The sequence below is a fragment of the Pleurodeles waltl genome, chromosome 4_1 (genome assembly GCF_031143425.1).
Source record: "Pleurodeles waltl isolate 20211129_DDA chromosome 4_1, aPleWal1.hap1.20221129, whole genome shotgun sequence".
NCBI lineage: Eukaryota > Metazoa > Chordata > Amphibia > Caudata > Salamandridae > Pleurodeles > Pleurodeles waltl.
In genome coordinates this window covers 660,065,552-660,081,167 of record NC_090442.1, presented here as the reverse complement: position 1 = coordinate 660,081,167, position 15,616 = coordinate 660,065,552, and the positions used below count along the sequence as shown (strand labels likewise).

The following is a 15,616-nucleotide window of genomic DNA, read 5'->3' as shown; positions in this document are numbered from 1 at the left end:
CTGAGGGTGTGGCTCGACTTTCCTGCAGCTGTCTGATACTGAACACCGGACCAAAGTTTAGTCAGAACAAAGCATGGAGTTGGATAAAGGAGTTTCCCTGGCCTCTTAGCTCAGCCCATACAATGCTTCTTTCTTAATGGCTTTTACCAGATAAAACCATCGGATGCTCGCTCTATTTAAGCAAGTTTCATTTAAAGTTTGGTATTTTCTGTTCCTAAGTTTGCAATTCATGAGTTAAAAATGAAGTCAAGACCAGAAATATGTCAAGACCACCTTCTGATAAATGGCCTGCATTCAGATGATGGGCTTTATTTTAAGAGACTGCTACACGTTTTCGTAATAGCCTTTATCAGGACAAAGACCTTGAGATGGAGTAGATGCATTAGTAATGCGCTATATAAAATCAACATAGTATGTTTGAATGCCCATCCCACGCATCAAATTGATCTCTGGGGCTCAAGATTCCCCCCCCCCCCAAGAATACAGAGTTGTTTGTGGATATTACAACATTATTAACAAACACGATCACATGCAACAAATGAGGTCAAATGCAACTTTAATGATGTAATCACCATATGATAACAATTTTAAAGGAAACCTTCCCTATAAAAATAAATTTGAACTTCCTTTGAAATTATAAATAGTATAACAATTTTAAGTTGCACTTTTTACATATATCCCTGCATTACCCCCATAGCATTAGAACGTCTTTCCTGTACCATCAAATATTAAGAAACCGTGTTGCATCGAAGCTTAACAGATCATCTCTAACATCCTTTTCTAGACCGTGTTCTCTGCTCTATATATCTTCAATCATTTCCAACGTTTTCAAATAAAAACTTCTATTAACCCCAGTGTCTGATTACTTTCAACCTTACAATTATAAATTAAGTGGACAAAAATAAAACGTAAATACAGTAAAATGTACCCCCTTCCCTGCAACAACAAAAAGCGTAACATGTAGTGCATAAGACAGTTTTTTTTTTTTTAAGTTTTTGGCTTAAGCGAAATATATGCTTGTTTAACATCTTATTTTAAAATATACTTCAAGTAAAAAAAAAAAAAAAAACATTCACAGTTGGACATCAAAAATTGCACTCACTCTCTACTTGTTGATTTATCTAGCTGGCCAACAGCAAAGATTTCAAGTTACTAGTAAAACATGTAATCTGAACTCTTGAAACAGCGATAGTAATGCACAAACTTACTGTAAAACAACAGACAGCACCACTTGCATGCTGCAGAATTGGTAGGAAAATCGACAACTGCAACACAAAGCGCAATCATTCCCTGAAATATGTAAAGTGGCTGCTATGAGCAACTGTGTTGAAACTTCGCGCATGCACTACTCTCTGGCATGCAAAAAGAAAACACGAGATTAAATATTTGGTGATTTTTTTTAAGATTAAAAATGATTGTCACAATGACTGGTCTGCGTTGCAAACCACACACTCCTTCAATCCTGTCCGAAAATACTGGTTTAAAAAAAAAAAAAAAAAAAAAAAAAAAAAGACTGAATTTCTCCATTTGGGAGAAACTGGCAAGGCACACGTCTATTTTCTTTCTCCTTTCATTTTACGACAAAAGTGTTGTTTCCAGTGCTGTCCACTAGGTGTCTCCAAAGGACAATAATAACTGTCAAGGGTGGTCTCGCGCACTCCAGAGTATCTGCTGAGATCTTTGGTTTTAATACCACAGTAAAACATCCAGTTACTGAATTGTTTTTTTCTATTATTGTTTGGATGTGGACGTTGGTAAATTTATTTGAAGGAGTTCTGAATACTGGCTATCTAGAAATATTACAGAGGAAGTACATGTTATACAACAAAAACCAAAGCGTTACGCTTACCGTTAATGATTAAACTTCTGTTGGATTTACTAACCAAAACTATTTCCATCCACAATAGTTTCAATGTGTATCTAAGCAATTTTCTTAAGTTATCCTTTAAGAAATGACTTTCATTCCAGAAACAAGAAGCAATATCAGAGGACGTGGAGTACAATGGGTCGATTAAGGTTATGTTTTCTTATTTGTCCAAAGTAAAGAAAGCAACCTTTTGCTTTGTACATTTCCTACTGTAATAACGCGGAATGTCACTTCCTGTCCATTGCTGATGCTATTTCCTGCTTTAAATGCTGGAGGCAGTACACAAACTAGTGGATAGTGCAGTAAAAGTGATACGTACAATAGGTTTAAAAATAACGTGAATTATACGTTTTAGTTGTTGAATCTGGCAGAAAACAAAACAGTTGTAATATGGAACAATATTGTATTTCTGGGGAAGAATATATGTCTCTCCTTTCAAATCAACTATATAATGAATAGACAGCATTTTCCCAAGAACAATGCAATGTAGGTCTACAGTCAGGAGCACCCAATTAAGTGTATGTAGTCATTTTCTTGAAAGTGATGCCTTGTTTTAGAAAACCATATGAAACATAACATTTGCCACTCTGTAGAGCCCTGAACTGTTTCACACAACCAAACTAGTTTGTGTGCCATACCACATGTTATGCTGTTTGGCTGCTGCCCTGTAAAGCAAATTCTGCATTTCTCACATCCCATCGCCTGTCTTTCAAAAGCATTCCAAAATCCTTCAACTCACATCCCAGTCTCCAATTTCTTGCACAGTCGATGCCTCGTTCAGAGGCCGGTCTTCGCGCTTCTCTTCGTGTCCCCCGCACAAAGCTCCTCCTAAAACACTGCTCCATCCCACAGCCCTCTTCACATACCCTGCACCTTCGCGCATCTTGTAATCTTCGGGTCTCACAGCTCTTCCACGGGCATTAACCAGATCTACGTGCAGCCCCCGCCCGACAGACACCTCCATCAGTAGCAATGCAGGCACGTTAATCCTCAAAGACAACGCCTGTGCCACCCAAAAAGCAGGCTTTCATCTCCTACTTCACAATCCCATCCTACCTACCACCTTCATAATCACAACTCCCTAGCCCCTGTGCTTTTCACATACTAGGTACCTTTTCTTTAAGGTCTGTTACCAAACCCTTCATAAATTGCTCAATTTCCAGGTTTCATAAGCACTTCCCCAGTTACCCTTTAAAATACAGTCAGCATTGCTTTAAAACACTCGCGTGTTATGACTTAAGGTGTGCGGTTTCTTTTGAAAATGGTTCTCTGACGAGATTTTGCACCAGGGAGCCTTCGTTTCAACAGCAACGCGTTCATATCTTCGGTTTAAGGCTGCCGTCACTTAAAAGTGAGGCATCTGAGGTCTAAAAAAATAAAAGGCATTTTGAACTATACAACACCATGGATTGCTGCCTGCAACAGATTCACAGCTTGCACGGATTCAGTAGCCTGGAAAGGTACAAGCAAGCACCGCAAAACGACTGCCTTGCTATGGATTTGCAAGAGGTTTTCACGACGCCCACAGACGATGACCGATGTCAGCCATCAGCAGGACTGGGGGATCCATCTACGGGACATGTCTGCAGGACCCCTGGAATCGCCAGTCAAATTGTTCTTTCGGCATTGGTAGACTGTGTGTCCCTCTACACCTTGCCTGGTTATAGGCTGCTAAAACAGGGGCAGCCTGTCACGTTGTAGGTCTCAGAGCCTCGGATTTATCCGGGTTTCCTCACCCCGCTGAGGGCTTCTTCTAGTTTCTCTTTGTACGAACAATATCGCCTCATTATGACGTGGAGCTGCTCATCTTCCTCTTTATCCAGGATCCGCAGGAAGTTCTTGAGCTCGGGCACACTGAAGGCTTCCCACTAAAACAAAGTGTGAAAACAAAATCAGAGGTGGAAGAGCCATACACCGCATCGAAGCTTACAACTACTTGCATGTTCTGCTTGAGCAGTGACTTCAAGTACAGGAGACCCACTCCCCACACTTGTACTATTTTCTAGTGTTCCTTTACCAAACATCAAAGCCATGGATACAAAAAAAAAAAATGGAGAAACATTCCTAGTAATGTGCACCCTGCACATAAGTGATGATGCCCCAATTAGTTAATGTGACATCCTCTTAACTCGGCTTGCGCTGCACATTTCTTCAATCAGTTGCACACCGAATCAAGCCTAACTCAGCCACATCGAACACTGAGCGTTCCACTAACCACACGTCTAAAGCCATCAGTTAAAAAATCAAAAACATCCAAATGTATAAAGATTTGAGAAACAGGACCTATCGCATATACCTTCTGTTGTATAAAACCATGTCACATATTTCTAAGAATAAGCACTTGCCACTGATATATTTTTGAACCATTTACATCCATGTAAAATCGATTATTTAAAGAAACCAGCATTGACAAGGTCTGGCTTTACTGTGTTAACATGTACACACAGGCATGCTGTTCAAATGCGCTGCATGTGCAAATGCGGTTTAACACATTAGAGCACAGACCTACTGACTTTGCCAATGCTGGGGCACAATAAGAAAAATATATATATATTATTCTCAGCAAGGAATCCAGATGGGAGTTCATTGAATGCATTGACAAGCATGGTGACGACTGAATGTACTTTTTATATGCAAAGTACTCTCTTGTGCATTCCAATGGAAACACTTCCCAAAAGGTGGAATGATGAACTAAGCAGCCAAGAGCATGAGGTTAGACATTCTCCTCTCTGTTTACTTTACATAATTGATAACAATCGGTATAATGCCATCAGTGCAGTCAAGCCAGGCAGAAAAGAAGCACTGATTAACGGGTAGCCGTGGTATCCTATTTGAAGTGCCCATTATTCAAGTCAAATCGTTTGCTGTTCCCCTCTCCGGATCCCCCTCGTATGAGAGAGTGGCCTACTTCAGTTAGAGGAGCAAAGCTCATCAGAAACCGGGTAAAGCAGCACACGGAGCACAGCTTCAGCACCAACATGACCTCCGAGCCGGGCTTCCAAGGTATAGAACGTGGCTACGAACGTGTATTTTCTAATGGCCTATTTATTGAAAGTATTGCTGCAGTAATAATGTTTGCTGGGTCTTCCAATGAACCAGCCTAGCAGCACTGATGGGAATGCCCTGGGAGAGCTGAGACCCATGTAGGGTCTGATGTGAGAAAGAAGGGGGCAGACAGATTAGACCCAAAGCTTCCGTCAACTGGCTGGTCATTATGTTCTCATTAATGAAAGACTCCTAACCCATCCAGCCATGTAGATAAGAGCTTGCTTCCCAGGTTCACACCACATTATTCCTACTAGAATTACCAACCCTACTTTTCATTCATAAGATGTTTGGCGGGATAGTACAATGTCTAATCAATCAGTCCCTACTGAACAAGGTGCTTCAAATCACTGGGTCTTTTCTGTGGCCTTCGCAAAATATGGTCGTCCATAAAGATCAACTAAAACGGCATGCGTAAGCTCAGCATAAAATAGGCCAATATGAGGTGCATATTCTCTGTAAAATCACATTCAGCCCTGAGCTGAAGTAGGGTTTTGGAACTACTGGCCCAAGAGTGTAAGGCAGCCTTCGTACTCAGGAGGGAACCTGAGAGGCACCAACCTTACAAGTAAAACATACTCTGCTTTCAGAATGTGGCCATGAAGACCAAGGCGAATAATACGCACCGTGCTCTAGCTGCTACGGACTACCATCAACTGGCCGACACTGCATAGCTCCAGATTATAGCAGGACTGCCATGAGACCTAAACACTTAATACTAGCCTTCTCCAACCCTTGGCGTCAATCACCAGAAGCCTTCATCCTTCTACAAAGGTATTCAATTCGCGGGGATTCATGAAGTGGTCAGCGATGTAGCACATGAAAAGGCGTAAACCTTCGATGATTCACATTAAATCTCTTCTAATGTTGGCTGCTTTACACTGGTGAAAGATTTTGGGGAACTCCAACCTATAATTCTCAAACAAGTAACACTGCAATAAAATATGGATATACAGACCGCTCAAGGAGAAACTACTAAAACGGCTGGTTTTGTCTAACATCAGCCATCTTTTCATCTGAGACAGACACAGAGACACACACAGACACAGAGACAGACACAGAGACAGAGACACACACACACACAGAGACACACACACACACACACAGAGAGACACACACACACAGACACCCCCCCCCTACCTAACTAGAGGAGCAGAGATCTGTAAATGTTAATGAATCCCTCAAACAGCATCATCAATTTTGCCAGTCAACAGACGAGCTCACCTTTCTAATTCAAGTGACAGTATTTTCCATACTTATTTGTAGGTGCCATCTGGAACGCTAATAAACTACTCCAGATGTCGCTATGCAAGGCCGGGGGACGAGAGGGTGCAGAATGAGCCTGGTGTTCTTCCCTTCCAGCTATCTCTTTCCCTTTTTTCCCCACATGTGTGTGAGTCCCTCTAGATTATTTAAATGTACGAAAAAGGATACTGCTTTTAAAACCTCCTATGGGATGAGCGCAGGTCTGGCTCCTTCAGATGGAGAGTGTCCATGTTACTGTTCATGAACCCTGGAAATTAAAGGTCCGTATTCCTCAGCCTAGCTAGGTGGCATCGATCAGCTATGCGTCAACTCTGTCTGCATCAGAAGTGACGTAAGAGTGCCTTTATAATCGCCACCCGGAAGTGCTGACATCAGTTTCTTTCATGGCTGTTCAACTGCCAAAAACGCAAAGCCATGGTAAAACCAAGGTACAGTGTTTACCAGTGTGCAGAATCTAGCAAGATCTTTGTGGAAGAGTACAGTTCAGAGAACAGGGAGGATGAGAGGGTAGGTGAGGAGTCTGTGGTTAGATGGAGTCTCTACAAGATAAAGCATAACCGAGGGTAAGCGACTTGTCCTTGCGGTAGAGACTTCTAACCACAGATTCCTCATAAAAAAAGTAAACTTGTTTTACTCACGGATCGTGGTCTGAGTCTTTGATCCAACTGTGTGGGGAAAGGTTTTCCTCCCCATCCCTGCTGACTTTCCTCAAGGGTTTCTATTTCTGGCTTCGCCAAGGCTCTCCTTCCGAGCTGGTGATTTTTGGGCACAGTGTATCCCTTCTAAAACAGCTGTGATTGATTGGCAGACCGTGAAGCTCTACTAGGCACACAATACTTCTCATTGAGGATCCTTTAGGGCCCCTTTGAAGTCAGACCTATCTCTATAGCAGTGGTCTTCAAACATTTTAATGCTCCTCCCCTCTCACCGCTCCAGCCCACCCAGTGAAGAAAAAAAAAAAAAAAAACCAATCACTGGGTCCCCCTCTAAATTTTACGCAATAATTCTGTTAAATTTGCAATGTATGTTTAGAATTATTTAAACATTGCAGTTCTGATACCGTTTTAAAAATGTATGAATTACAGGATCCAAACATACTATTTAGGTCAGGCAGGCCTTATTAACATGTCAAAATATCCCCAGTGTGCTTATTAGATGTGCGGGTGGGGGTTTTCAAGAGTATTTGGAGCCTCTTTCCTTCTAACACATACTACCACCTTGGATATAAATTACAAAACATGTTATTGATGACCCATTACAGAGTGGTTTACTGCCACTCATATTTTCCACCTTACAACAAAGCCCTGATATCAGCGAAAACCTTCTTTTGGCCAGAGCCTGGCGTCCCCCTTGGAATCACTTGAGGCCCTTCCTCCGAGGAGGGCCGCCCCCTAGTTTGAAGACCCCTGCTCTATAGTGCTACACAGAATCCAGAATCCGTTGTGTTCGATCATCTCTTCTGCCCAGGTGATGGCCCTTCATGGTTATAGGAGTTGAAACGCCATCTATACTCTCCAGGTGAGCGGGATCTTCATTGATTGACCCCTTTGGGAAGGGAATTCATTGTTTTTCAGATGATTGGACTTCAAATCTTCACTTCAGAACCTGTACCCTCAGAATGGGTCTCTGCCGATTCAGAGTGGTTATTTGTGATCACCTTTTATCTCTTGTGCTAGTTTTTGCATGAATGTTCTGACTGTGTTCACATTTCATTATGCACTTATTACATTGCTTTTATTATGTTGTTTATTTCATTTGCCTATAACTGATTCAATAACTTTCCTTTTTGTGTGATGTCTACACTCCTGGTCATATCCTATGTTTTCCATTTGTTGACCCTTTTGGGCATTGTACAATTCACTTACCAGGTATTAATGAATTTTAAAATGTTACTAAAAGACACCTAACTGGGCAACGTTCTACCTAAACATTCTACACCCTAGTCGTGTTGTGGCGCTGTTAGCTCCACAGGAGTAATTTACAGGCCCAAGGGGCTTCATCACCTGTTTGTAAATCGTCTTCAGGTGCACTGGCTTGCATTTGACGCAGGCATTTGAGTCATGCACAAGTCAGATGGGAATCTGACACGGACATTTGACAGTGCCAGTCCCCACAACGCTGGAAACCTGGGGGTTTCACAGGGGATGTGTCTTTAGCACACAGGGAGCAAGCTCAAAAATTGAATCTTCAACAAAAATGTCGGCCAAAAAGTAACCGACTTAGCTATTCAGATCCAAACTGTTGGTGCAGAAAGGAACCACATTAGCATACCGGGGAAGCACTCATGAAGGCACAGCATTGTTACTTTTGACGCAGGTGGAGTCGACTGATGCACCCTATTGGCGTTGAGTAGAGGTACTGCTCAGGATATTCCAGATCCATTCTGACCTCCGGGGAATATTCTAAGATTAGGAATCTGCGGTTGGATCTTACTATCAGATAGAAGCGCATCACATCACACACAGGAGAAAAGAGTTGAACTGTTGACTTTTAAGGTCACTACATTAAGGCGAACAGTATCCATCACTAAGTAATATTTAAGCCCAGACATTCCAGCTGCCAGGGGATACCAAATCTACCTATTCCCCCCTCTCTCTGGAGGTAGGGTGCTGCTCATATCAGTTCTCTATGATTCAAGACTGAGCATGCAAGTCCAGCCTTGCCTTCTGAAAAACACTTCCATGTGCCTAGAAATTGACTTCTTTGTGAACTTCTTTTCAAGTCACTGCCCTTGCCAAGAAACTTTCCTAAAATAGGTGCGTTTCAGAACAACAAGGCTACCTGTACGCTCTTGCCACAATTAACCTTTCTGCAACTTTATTATATCTGTTTCCTTTAGCTTGTCCCCATTTAGGAGACTCACGTGCAGAAATTTGAAAAATTTCAAAATAATGTATTATGCAAATCAATTTAACAACCCATTCCCAAATGGGATTGGCATGAAGGAGTGTTGTCTAAATACTCCGAAAAGAAATCCCCAAAAATAAAACATCTAATCGTGCCAGTGAAGATGGTCTTCGCTGAAAAATTGTTAAACTGCATTTCAATATCTTTGAAGGGAAAATACTCAGGACAGAGTGGCATCTTGTGCTCTACTCGAGTACAGAAAAACACAGGGTTTGCAGCCTTCGAACAGATGGTTAAGCCTCTTTTCCACTTTACGAATCCGGCTTATAGCAGTAATTACAGGGCAGAACTTTAAACACATGATAAAATGCAGCCAGAGCTCGCAGCAGACAGAAGCAATTTAAGGGAAAGGTGTGTTCAGCAACACAGCTAGAAGAGTCGCTTACACCCATTTCCATTCAACGCTTGACTACGTGCGTATCATAATATGCAGGACAAAATGTTTCCTTTGAGTGAAGCTTCTGCCTTCAACAACAAAATACTAAATATCCATAAAAAGACCCCAGCATGTTTGTGGTTTGCAGTTTCTGAAGAAACAATGAAAAGCAGCCAACACAAAAAATCAAATATCCAAAAAGAAGAAATGAAAATGTGTGCTTGGAAAGATTATGCACGGTTGACCGACCAAAAGACTTGCCAGCAGGCAAACTGTCGAGGTCCCAGACCAATAATCTTTCCTATGAATATGTGCAAAAAGTAGGGCAAGTGTCTCCATGGGATAGAGGGACAGGATATGAGAGGCTGAAGAGATAGTCTGTCCTCTCCCTTCTCACTACCTCTCGTCACATCCGTGTCCTCCGGCCTTTCTTGCTGCTTGCTTCCGGCTCTCAGATCACCCATGGTACTCATGGATGACCCCAGAGGATCCTCACAGACAGCCATTCACATAAGTCAACCCCTGAAGTAAGTGCTGGGAGGTGCACAAATGGGGCTTACCTTGAGGACTAGTTAGCAAAGTAAGCTTGTATAATGTCCCGTGGATGTGTAAAAGACAGCCGTTGCTGCTTGACAGTATAAAAAGTGTGTTTTGCTCTATTCTTCATACTTATCAGCAACAAAATACTAAACAAAGGTCAGTACCGAAAAACATTTTTTATTTTTTTGCGTCAGAAGGTCAAGCACAGCAACTATGTAACGTCCTAGGCGCTTTTTGAGGGACACTATTTGAAGGACATCAGGTCATGGTGTCCACCATCCCAAAATAGATGAAAGTGCCACAAAGATCAGCCCACTGCCGAATGTCTGTGTGCAACGGCGAGTAAGCGCTAGTCCAGCAGGCGAGGGAGACTTAAGCTGGTGACTTGGAACAGGTGTCACTCAGACGTTACCAAATCATGTGGCCAAGATTGTCAACGGTGCACAAAGGGGTGAGCAAGGGGTGCCCGGTGGCTTGTCTCGCTGAAACAACAGATTGTGAGGCGAAGTTTGTACTCAGGTTCGAAGTTTAAAGACCTTTGAGGGGGATGCAACTCAGTGACAGAGGGAATCACTCAAATTGTCCGCATTGGCTTGTTTGCGCATGCATGCTGCAATACAGCTTGTTCACACGGAGGTGGGCCTGCATACACAATGAGCATAGAACACTATACAGAAAAGTTACCGTGACATCGCCGGTCTCATGCTCCCGCAGCACAAAACTGAGCACTTCTGGGTTAGGACCTGCCACCAAACGTAGGTAGAGAGGCTGTTCTCGATCTGAAAGCTTGCACATACAAACTACAAAGAAAAAGTACAAGAGTAAGTAACAGAGCATACCTACAAAGTAACAGACTAAAGGGTAGAATTAGATGTCATTTATCACTATACACAACATACAGTGCAATTAGAAACTTTCTTCACTAAAATTCACTGGGGAATCTGGGTTACTATGTGAAATAGCCCAATTCTCTCCAAGTATGGGGTTAGCAAATCATTCTTGTAAATATATCTTTTCTAGGTCAATATTGGCTTTTTTTTGTCCTTGAAATGTGATTCACAGGCACAAGCTTCAGGCAAGAATTTCACCAAGTCTCGAGTTAAATGGTTATTGCCTAGTGATCTGCACTCCTTAGAAGGCTTTACGTTAAAGATATATTTCACAAAAATCTCTACAGGTGTGACCATTCCTACTCCGTAATACCCCGAAATCTCAAAGATTTGGGTGAGGTGGGCTCACTCATGTTATGTGACATGCTTCATCATTGGCAACCTCATCCCACCCTGATAAGATGATACTACCAGGGCATACACAACCTCAAGTGGGGCTATCCTTGAGGTCTTGTCGGCAACCTCATCCCACCCTGGAAGGATGATGGTACCAGGGCCAATGATGAAGCATGTCACATAACGTGAGTGAGCCCACCTCATCCAAATCTTTGAGACTTTGGGGAATTATGGAGTAGGAAGGGTCACACCTGTAGATATTTTTGTGAAATAGAAAGCTTTAGGCTAAAGATAGAAGGAGTGCCATGCACTATGCGTGGGTGATATAAACGGAGGCTAGAGTGGCATGCCGTTACGCCTCATCTTGCCTTTCCCCCTTGTGCGTAGTATTGCCTAGTGATAACATTAATGGTCACCCCTGTTGTCCTAAAGCACTGTGTGGAATGACATGAAAATCACACAAACTAGAGCACTTCGTGTTACATGCTCGCGCACATTAAAAGCTGGAGAAAAGAAACGCAGATGTGCTGGTCTACTCCTGCTCTCCCCCCCCATCTTTCATCTTCCTTTCCGTGAGTGCAGAAGAAACCTGTCACATTGCTGGGGAGTCTGCTTCTTCTGCAGGACTCATGAATTGACAGGCACCTGAAGGGTGTCGGCTGAGCAGGCAACCCAGCCAGGCAGGCAGCCCTTGCTCTCTGCTAGCACAAGCCTTCCCCACCCACCAAGCTTGCCTACCACTTCCTCATGGAGATATTCCACTATAAGCGAATGAGAAAAATTGCAGTGATTAAAAGGATCCTGTGGAGGGGGGAACTCAAGGAGTGACGAGGAGGGAGCCAAGGCAGTATTCAGGCCAATGGGATGAAGTGATGAGCGTTATCCGTGTTGTGAGCTAGTTGTGAACCTTGGTCACGGCCATGTCTGGTGCAGCCTCTGACACCGCAGCTCAAACTACTATATTTTCTTAGCCTGGGGCTGAATGTAGAAGCCACCCACCGTCGGTACTGAGTTCTATCAGAAGCCAGAAAAGAAGCGCTGGAGAACAGTGTGTTCTTTCCGGGTCCAAAGGAGCAAGGACTTAGAACTGTGTGCACATTTGGTGGTAAAGATGGTTGACTTACTTTTTAAAAAAACATTTTTTTTAAAGTATACTGCATATCCACTCCCAAAGCTATGAAAATATCAAATACAATTGACAACTGGACAACTTTTGCCATTACAGTGGCCAAATCTGAAAACTTTGGGGGTGTCTAATGCATTGCTCAGGGATAAGGATTCAGTGGAGCATAACCAGTGTTCTGTTGCATTCAGTGCTGCGCTCCTACCTATGCCGAGAAACTAGTGCCTTTAGTGGTTGGAGGAAGTATCATCCTTCACTTTATATACACGCACTGCATTTAACAATTTAGTTGTCAATGATAAGTTAAACAACTGAATAGTTTCTCTGGTTTGTGCTTATTTTTTTCTGCTTTTGAGAGTAATTGTTCATTTATGCACCCAGAAACATAGATTCTAGCTATCAAAGCACTCCGAATCGGTGCAATTTGCACATACCCCCCATTCACATCCGGTATGCCTCAGTACATTACTCACCAGTAGTTGTAATAGTATGGGCCAGGTGACAGCACACATCCCTTTCCACAACCCCTTCTCCGCATGCCATCTATTATATTGCGGCCAAGTGCATCCGAGACCCTTATGCGACTAAACTGATTCGCCTCCGTCACATAAGCTATCCACTTCCAACTCTTCCATGTCCAAAGGATCCAACTACTCCTCCAAAATCCTCATCACCTCCCTTAACACCAGCAAACTGGATTGCTGCAACAACCTTTTCATCAGCCTTTCACGCCACTTACTCTCCATCAGACTAAAGTCATCAACTTGCCAAACGCCCTTTGTCGAAAACATTCTAAAAGGACAACCACAATGAGAACTGCTGTGTTCAAGAAGTAGATCTTTATATGCTTCTCAAACTTTAGAAACAGCTCCTTTACCTTAGTGGCCCACAATGTCAGGGCATACACCTCTTCCAGGTTAGTAGACTGCACCCCAGCACCTACTTGCAACCTCCAAACCCCAATCCCCAGCCATTCGCTTTTGTACACTCAGCCTGCAAACTGACTATCATTGGAATGCCCATCTTCAGGGATCACTAGTTCCTTTTTCAGTAGAAAGCACTTACGGCCTCAAGGTAAACTAAGAATCATGATACGGATCTGCTGGACCACACTGAAACTTGCATCACTTTCGATGCCAGACCCCACAACAAATCACAGAGAAAAATATACTTTATACACACAACACTCACCAACACCGCATGAACTCCCGCCCCATTGACTTTATGTAACCAGCAACCGGTTTATTTCTATTCTAAAACGTTGATGAAATATACAGTTTGTCAGAATGCTACTGCTGCAAATAAAAATACATCCACATGGCAGGTGTTCGTTCGTGACAGAGGGATGCTAATAAGAGCCCAGGAGACTAGTCACCTTTTCTAAAATTTACGCTCCGTGTCAAAGCGCGAAGGACTTCAATGCAGGAAACATTCAGCGGATGTCGGCAGGCCATGACAACATGGCTCTACCTCTGTCCGACCTCGGAATATGGTCTGACCGAACAGAGCCTTTGCCATGTAGCTCCTCTTTGAGTAGGTTTGTTTAAACAACTGGAAAACATGCAGTTATTAAACTCGCCATTTTAGCAAATATAGAGGAGATGGGGACCATGTTTGCTGTTCTCTGGTAAAGATAATACCAAGTCTTTGGAACTAATCTTTAAGAGGGTTGTAGCAAGTCCAGGTCGATGCTTCATGAGTATGTCTAATTATATACACCACCTTATGAAAATAGGAGTTTGAATCTTCCCTGAGTAAGGGTGTAATTTGATGTAATCCTAATTGGGGTTATGTATTGCAATCAACTGTTTTTAAAGCTTGTAAAATTGGGTTGTAGCACTAATTTCAAGAGGAAGGAAATTAAACAATGTTTCTTAACAAGCACAGGATACCTGTGGCATCCGGTGCATTGTGCACTAGTGTGACCGAGAATCAAAAAAACAGTATATTAAACTGACAGTTTTAATTGGAAAGGTCCCCGTGTGTGGACTCCGCTTCTACATTTCTGGTATGTACACCATCCTGGGGGAGCTGGATTGCCTGCTTTGAAGCCAGGACAGATGCCCAGAGCTCCAAGACTGTTGAGCCGTGGCTTCCCACCTAAACTTCAGAAAGGTTGTAGAGGAAGCTTCTCTGAGCAGAGCCCTCCAGTCTGAAATGTAACCAGGATTGACAAAGTGGCTATTGTGATAGAACACATCTCTACCCTTCACTAGCTGGAGCACACTAAACAAGCCCCCCCGCCCCCCCTCCTTGAGTCCTACTGGTGCAATAAAGGAATGCAAGTCACTGGGGGAAGCCAGAAGTAGAATCAGGGGTGGCTGGCTCTCAAGGGCTTCGGGGCACTGCCCTCCTTGTTTTCTGCCCCTTCTTGTATTATACTAAATTCAGGGCCTGACCCAGGAACCAAAAGCTTCCCTGACAAGCATGCTCATCTTCTTCTCGTGCAATCTCTTGCCAACCATTCTCTTTTTGCTCTCTCCTCTCCTCTGATCGCTACCTTTCACCTCCCTCTCTTTCTCTTGAAGCCTCCCAATGCCTGCTGCAAATAACCTCTGGGGGCTTGGGGAAGTGACAGAGGCACCAAGAGAAGCCCTGGCCTTTAAAACAGGCATCCTAGTGTTCCAGCCAACCAAGGAAATGTCTGGTGGAATTGCAGGGGCCAAAGTCTGAAAGAGTGGAATTGTGTGACGGCTTGCATACTCACGTGGAGGTAATTGCAACAGCCATCACACTGATTTTAGGGGGCTGGCAAAGTAGTAGCCTGGAGTCAGTGGCCTGCAACATCAATCAGCTGGTCACTCAGCCATTTCCAGCTGGCCACAGGGTGGGGTGGAGTGACTAACCCCACCCTCTGAAAGGTTAAGAAAGTTTGTGGTGAGAAGCAAGTGGTAGCTCTGCAGGTGTCTAAAGTTGGTGCCTGATCAGTGTATCAGCACAGAAAGTTACAGGATCACTCACTGTACCCACTACGCTGGCTCTAGCTTTCTGTTTTTCAGTGTCGGTGCCTGAGGAAGGGGGCACTCTGCCTGTATGAAGGGTCACTGGAATACCAGCAGCTAAGGAGCTAAAGAGAAATCTGTGCAGGCAGGTGACGGTGAGTGAAAAATTGCTCTCAAATGGGGGAGGAGGGTCGGTGATGTGAGTGAATGTGTAAGTAAGTGATGGAAAATAGGAGTGAGTGAAAATTAAGAGACAGTGAGACTATGGATGAGTGACTGACAACAGAGTACCACAGTGCAAGAGTGAATGCAAGAGAGCACAAG

At 43.4% G+C, this 15,616-nt stretch overlaps 1 protein-coding gene across 6 annotated transcripts in view; it reads right to left on the bottom strand.

Annotated features, from left to right (window-relative positions):
* Window positions 1-539: 539 nt before the first annotated feature.
* Window positions 540-15,616, bottom strand: part of RASSF3 (Ras association domain family member 3) — a 462,665-nt gene continuing 447,588 nt past the window's right edge. For all 6 annotated transcript variants that reach the window (XM_069229128.1, XM_069229130.1, XM_069229131.1 and 3 more), the window contains 2 exons: window positions 10,686-10,801; window positions 540-3,735 (listed from right to left, as the gene is read on the bottom strand). In XM_069229128.1, the coding sequence (XP_069085229.1) occupies window positions 3,586-3,735; window positions 10,686-10,801 (266 nt within the window). In that variant the 3' untranslated portion in view covers window positions 540-3,585. The remainder of the gene's footprint in view (window positions 3,736-10,685; window positions 10,802-15,616) is intronic.